We start from the raw sequence: 7,073 nt of genomic DNA, 5'->3' as shown, positions 1-7,073 counted from the left end.
GTTATAAAGTCTATAACAGAGGAGATTAAAGTGGAATCTGGAATCTAAAGTGGTTTAATTTGAGGATAATCGATTCTTCCAGGCTGCTGCTGCGCATCATCTGATCCACCACTGACTGAGCTCCATCCAGGCTGAATGGAAAATACATGAGGGTGAAATAACAGGTGTGTGTGCGTGCGTGTGGCTGTGTGTGTGTATGTGTGTGTGTGTGTGTGAGAGAGAGAGAGACCATAATAACAACAGGCAGCATGTTGCCTCCTTGCATCAGTCTGTAAATTTAGATTAAATTGGTCCTGTTGCTGCAGACAGACAGAAGAAAAGAAAAAAAGAAGCAAAATGTAAACTTTAAAAACCTGCATAAGGGCAATAAATTACTCATTTTACTAAGAGAAACATTGATAATCAAACATAATCATCATAATAAAGTGCTACAATTGGCCATTGGCTGATCATTTAGAAGCTTTTTCTTTTGTTTTTGCCCTCAACTCAACTCAACTTGACGCGCGTAATGGAAGACACAGTACCACAGTACCAGGCGGTGATGAGTTCTCCTATCTCCTATCATCCATCCAGGTGAAATGATTCCCAGTGATGGAGCAGGGTGTTGGGTTGGGAATGACACAGGAAAGACCGGACTGGACCGGTTTTTAGCCCCTCTTCAGACGTCGGTGAGCTTCCCGGTGTAACCCGCGGCTTTGTGCGGACTGCAGTTGGTGTATTTGATGGAATCCGCGTCTTCGCTGCCCAGGTAGTCGGACTTGGACAGGGACGGTTTGCTGTCGCTCTTCTGGAAGTCTCCAAACTGTTGTTGTTGTTGTTGTTGTTGTTGCTGCCCGCAGGTCACGTGCGTGTACTGGAACTGCTCCTCGTGCTCCGTCTCGCGGTGGTAGAAGTAGTTGAAGTTGGACACGATGACCGGCACGGGCAGCGCGATGGTCAACACCCCGGCGATGGCGCACAGAGACCCCACGATCTTCCCCCCGATGGTCACCGGACACATGTCCCCGTAGCCCACCGTTGTCATGGAAACCACGGCCCACCAGAAGGCGTCCGGGATGCTGCTGAATCCCGAGTCCGGATCGTCGGTCTCGGCGAAGTAGACGGCGCTGGAGAAGAGGATGACGCCGATGAAGAGGAAGAAGATGAGCAGCCCCAGCTCCCTCATGCTGGCCTGCAGCGTCTTCCCCAGGATCTGCAGACCCTTGGAGTGGCGGGAGAGCTTGAAGATGCGGAAGACGCGCACCAGGCGGATGACGCGCAGGATGGCCAGCGACATGGCCTGCTGCCCGTTGCCCTGGTGCTCCGCCAGCTCCAGACCCAGGGTGATGAAGTAGGGCATGATGGCCACGATGTCGATGGTGTTCATGATGTTCTTGAAGAAGGCGGGCTTGCTGGGGCAGGCCAGGAACCGGACCAGCAGCTCGAAGGAGAACCAGATGATGCACAGGGTCTCCACGATGAAGAACGGGTCCGTGAACGGGTTCGGCTTCATCTTTACGCGCAGCCCGGTGGTGGTTCCGGTCCCGTTGTTGTTGTCGTCGTTGACCCCCAGAAGCTGATCCTGCTGCTGCTGCTGCTGCTGCTCAGACTCAGACTCAAACGTCTTGGCTTCCTCCCGGAACTCCGGTAAAGTCTCCAGGCAGAAGATGACGATGGAGATGAGGATGACCAGGACGGACACGATGGCGATGCCCCGAGCCGGACCGGAGCTCTCCGGGTACTCGAAGAGGAGCCAGACCTGCCGCTGGAACTCGTTCTCAGGCAGCGGCCGCTCCTCTTCCTTAATAAAACCCTCGTCCTCTTTGAAATTCTCTATCACCTCCTCTCCCAGTTCGTAGAATTTAATCTCCTCCATGAAAATGTCCACGGGCACGTTGACGGGTCTGCGCAGCCGCCCGCCGGACTGGTAGTAGTACAGGATGGCGTCGAAGCTGGGTCTGTTCCGGTCGAAGAAGTACTCGTTCCGGAGTGGGTCGAAGAAGCGCATCCTCTTCCTCGGGTCCCCCAGCAGCGTGGAGGGGAACTGGGCCAGGGTCTTCAGCTGCGTCTCGAAGCGCAGCCCCGAGATGTTGATGACGACGCGCTCGCAGCAGTCCTGGTTCTGGTTGTGGTTGTGGATCTGGTGGTTTTGGATCTCCAGCAGCCGCTCCTGGTTCTCGTACACATCCTGGGCCGACAGCGCGGCCAGTGCCACAGTCTCATCCAGGTTCTCCGCGGGCACCACTGTCATCTTTGCCCACCCCCCAGACCCTCCAGACCCCCCAGACCTCCCTAGACCCCCAGACACCTCAGTCCTCTCCTCTCCTCCTCTCCACGGCGCGTATTTGGAAAAACCAATAAAGCAATAAAATACCTGGGTCTCCTCCACAGCAGAGAGTTGGACCAGTCCCAGCCTGGTCAGATGCTACATGAGCTGATGAAGCCTCTTATTGGATGAAGGTGAAACGTCTTCCCAGACAAATAACTAAGTCCAGTTGCTTTCGCGTTTTCGCTATTTGGAAAAACCGTCTGAGCGTCTTTCTCCTCTCTCCTCTTTCTCTCTTTGTTGTCGGCGTCACGTCTGCGGCTGCGGCTGCTGGTGCTGAGCTGGAGCTGCTGGTTCTGGTTCTGGTTCCGTTGGCATGTTTGTTGCCTTGTTGCCTTGTTGCTTGTTGCCCCCCCACTCCTCTCCTCTCCTCCTCCTCCTGTCCACGCTCACCTTTCTGCCTTCCACACGCCGCTGCCGCTGTGTGTGTAGTCTGGACTGGCTGTCACATTCACTGCATTTTAAGCAGGCTTTGCCCTCCCCGAGCTGACGTACATGTGTGTGTGTGTGCACACTCTCTCTCACTCACTGAGGGGGGAAGTAAAAAAAAACACACACACAGAGAGACACAGAGACACAGAGACATGCACACACGCACATATGCTCAGGATGAATCTGATCCAGATATTAAAACAAGCAGCAGAAATACCAGCACGACAGGAGACTAGTTTGTGCGCAGAAAGTGTCGTGCGTAATGAACCTGTTGTGTCTCTCCAGCAGTGGCACAGGCTCAAGGTTATCACACCAGTTGTTGTTTATACGGTGACACATGACGTGATATTTGCAAATACACGAGCATGCAGCGCTGGATGGATGGATGGATGGATGGATGGATGGATGGATGGATGAGGGCAGGTTCACGTGTGGGAATGCGCGTTTTGGCGACGTGGAAAGTGCGAGAAATGTCGCGCAAAACAAGCGAATGAAATAAAAAAGGAGAACAAAAACGTCTTTTTTTTTCCAGCTGGTGGTTTGATCCTAGATGAATACCTGTGGCTCAGGGCTGCGTCCTCCTCCAGCCCCCCATCCCCTCATCCCCTCATCCAGCCATGACCATGACACATAAAGAAAGAGAGAAAGGGGAAGAGAAAAAAAGAACAGGCTCTGCAATGTCACGCCGCAGCCGTCTCAGTCAGGACCAAACCTTGCTGACGTTTCCACAACACAACAGCTCTGAGTCTGAACGCTGCTGAGCCGCTCCACAAGTTGTGCACGACTTGCAAGATCTGTCATGCCCGTGCTGTGTGTGTCTGTGTGTGTGTGTGTGTGTGTGTGTGTGTGTGTGTGTGTGTGTGTGTGTGTGTGTGTGTGTGTGTGTGTGTGTGTGTGTGTGTGTGTGTGTGTGTGTGTGTGTGTGTGTCTGCTGCAGGCGTGTTGCACCGTGCATGAGAAACAAGACGGATAAAGAAGAGCTTTATTTTTCCTTTCCTTCCTGCTCTTTCTCTTACAACAAAACACACACAGTTTGGAAAGCAGCGTGTCTCTGAATGGAAGGTAAACAGCGCTGCGCCGTGCAACAAGTAAAAAGAGAGAGAAGGAGGGGAGGGGGGAGGAGGGTTGAGAGGGGGGGGAGGAGAAGAAGCTGGATGATGGAAATAAGGGAGAGTTTCTGGGCTGCAGCTCAAAGCAGTGACGTGTTTTCCTAAAATAGCTGGATTACTCCCAGGGCCGCAGGAAAAGTTTCTTTTCCCATGGAATGGCCCGAGGGAGCAGCACAGGGGGAAAATGGAGAAGGAGAGAAAAAAAAAGAAAAAAAGAAACCAAGATGACATGAAGAGGAAAAAACAGATTTGCATCTTCCAGCACGAAGAGAGAAGTGGTAGAGGTGAAGAGAGAAGAGAGTCATTCAGAAAGTATCAGTCCGGAGGGAGCAGCAGCAGAAACCTGAACCAGCAGCAGAGTCTGCAACATGTCACACAAACACAACAACTCACACACACAACTACACGTTATTAAAGTGACACACACACCACACAAACACACAGCTCAGCTAAAGCTTCACTCCTCATGAGGCTCTGCTGTTTTAACCTCTCAGACTCCAGAGGGAGAGTGGCACAGTGACCTCACCTTTGTATCTAAATCTTTATTAGTAAGTCATGTTGGCAAAAGCAAACAGCAAATAGAGATATAAGAAAAGAAAGTTAAGAACATGCATGTAAATACATATATATAGCACCAACTCCCTGCTGATCTAACGCCAATAAAAATTAGCTACCAGACCAACAGGACCAGCGCCAAGACATACATTGATGTTATTAATATCTTATTACGTGTGTTTAAATGCTATGTACCTTCTAAATAATGACCACTGTACATTAAAGCAGAAGTAAGCGATCCGGTGGTTTTGTCTAACTTCCTGTCAGCAGATGGAGTTAGCAGTCCCCGCCCTCGTCCCTACGTCACCACATTCAGGCGCATCCCTTGGCTGCACACACAGAGAGGACTGCCCCTTTATGCCGTTCTCTCTCCTCATTGGATAAAGGTTGTAGGCAGTAGTCGAGTTGTAAAAAAAATTCAGGGGGGATGGTCAATTTTTTTCACCTTATTAAAAAAAAAAGGGGGGGGGGGGGCAGTGTAATTCATGTAAACTATATTATATAATTTATTATTATTATGGAGCTTCTCCACTAGTACCAACTCAGCTGGGCTTTAATTGATTTGACATCTATCTAAAGCACTGTAGGGGGGTCTGGGGGCACTCCCCCAGAAAAAAATTGTGATTTTTAACACATAAATAAGGCATTCTGGTGTACTCTGAGGAGGAAATAAAGGGAAAAGACAACATTGCTTCAGATAAAACATTTAAAAAAGCCCATTTAGTAGGACTACTGACTAAGGTTCCTTTCATTGTAATGACAAGAATGGCTAAGTGTATGAAAGTGAACTCAGAACTGGTCTAGTGTGGAGCTGTGGCTGGAGAGCAAAAACAAAACTCTGACCGAGAATAGTCACTCCTCGCGCTCATAGATGTTGATGTAAACACAAAATGTAAACACACTAACATCAGTGGGTCACTTGCAGCACCACGCCGGACCGGACCGGGCCGGTCCACTGACCCATCAAAAGATGCGCGTTGCCTTCAGGGACAGTTTTTCATCAACAGTCTCTGTATTTCCCTCTAAAACAACTCTGTCTGGTAACGTTGTGTTATTATCTCATAGCGTGGTGAATGTGCAGCTCACAACTTGTCCACCAGAGCGTTGTGGAGTTGTTGGATTGTGTATTTGATGAGTTTGATCGACCGACTTTACTGAAAACCAAACTGCTTGTAAACACTGATACTATAGCAACAGGTTGTTTTTTTTAGGTGGAAACGGGTATGGACGACCATAATTATAACAGTCACAGTGAAACCAAGTAAACATTCAAGGCTTTTACATCACATGAGTCTGTAACTGTTTACAAGCAGACTGGATGTGTAACAATGCACCTTAGTAATGATGCTTTTTATCTTTGTTAGAGGTTATGTGATCAAAAACCCTTAGAAACCTCCTTGGAGCAGCTTCTAACTCCACCTGCGACAAAGAAAGTCTGATTCCCCAAAAAAACAAAAAATGTTTATTTGATTGGTGAAAACAGAAAAGGAAGAGAATCATTTCCTCTCTTTGTCCGGACACGCTGAACAAACACAAACGCTGATCACACCAGGACCAGATCTACATTTTAAAAAAAGCCCAGAGTTCAAATTGAGAGAACTTTATTCAGGCAAAAACATTATAAATCCTAGTGGTAGCCATGGTTTTCTTTCTGTGGCCTGTTGCAGCAACGTCTCCTCTGCCAGATGAGATGACATCAAGTGGTCTGAAAGTTAAAAAGCTCCTCTCTCTCTGCTTCAGGAGGGCCATTATCCAATCAGAGGGCAGCGTTTAGGGCCGCGCGCCGTGGGGGCAGCGAGGGGACGGGGTCTTATTACTTCATGATGCAACATTTCCAACATTATTTTAAAAACATCTCCCTCCCTCTGCGTGTTCGGCTCCTCGTAACTCAGCCTGACTCACGACTTCAGCTGCAGAGCAGAGTAGACTGCCACTACCTCATTTCCTGTATCCTGCAACACACACACATAAACACACACAGCAGTCTGTAGTTTTGGTAACCCTTTAATTTACAGGCCGTTAATTATGTGATAATGTCAAGAAATACCCTAGAAATAATAATTAATTGTGTAGTAATGTCAAGAAAAGGCATATAAATAACAGTTTCATAGTAATGTCATGTTTTTCCATAAAGGTAATAGATTACACAGCTTTTCATGCTTTGAATTTTTTGGGAAAGGTCAGAATTTTTCTCCCAAGTCTTTGCAATCTTTGGGCTTTTTCTACGTAAGCAATCGTTCTTGGCGATATTTCCCGACATTACTTTGAAATTGACCGTTATTTCTAGACATTGTGACGCAATGCAGGTGAATAGGGTAAAAAAAAAATTTTATAACAGATATGAAACTTCCCAAGTTTATCACTCACTTTAAGACGCTTTTTTTTTGTATTATAAGTTTTGTCAAATGTTATGTTTAAATATGTAAAAGAGGCAATATCTGATGAAATATGCACTAATTTGCATATATTTCCAGAGCAGAAATCTGAACAATGGATAAAGCTACTTTGTTTTATTTTGTTGACATATTAGAGTCAGAAGTTTTTACAGAGGAGGATTTTGGATATCACTTTTTATCACTCTGTAAATGAGAAAATACTGTCACCAGCCCTAAAAAAAAACATCCAATGTCTCCATGTTTTTAGGAATAAAATGTTGTATAAATGAGGCTGTG

At 47.5% G+C, this 7,073-nt stretch overlaps 1 protein-coding gene across 2 annotated transcripts; it reads right to left on the bottom strand.

Moving 5' to 3' along the window:
• Positions 1–625: 625 nt before the first annotated feature.
• Positions 626–2,248, bottom strand: LOC146962286 (shaker-related potassium channel tsha2). Of its 2 annotated transcripts, XM_085768947.1 has the most exons (2): positions 2,144–2,248; positions 638–2,104 (listed from the first exon to the last, which is right to left on the bottom strand). In XM_085768947.1, the coding sequence occupies exons 1-2, from the start codon at positions 2,228–2,230 to the stop codon at positions 659–661; spliced, it is 1,533 nt and encodes a 510-aa protein (XP_085625073.1). In that variant the 5' UTR covers positions 2,231–2,248; the 3' UTR covers positions 638–658. The 2 variants fall into 2 exon arrangements, with proteins under 2 accessions (XP_085625072.1, XP_085625073.1); XM_085768946.1 differs by having other exon boundaries at positions 626–2,248.
• Positions 2,249–7,073: the final 4,825 nt, after the last annotated feature.

The sequence above is a fragment of the Trachurus japonicus genome, chromosome 23, assembly GCF_045865225.1.
Source record: "Trachurus japonicus isolate A0001 chromosome 23, Traja_1.0".
In the NCBI taxonomy this organism is placed as follows: domain Eukaryota; kingdom Metazoa; phylum Chordata; class Actinopteri; order Carangiformes; family Carangidae; genus Trachurus; species Trachurus japonicus.
This window is presented reverse-complemented; position numbering and strand designations above follow the sequence as displayed.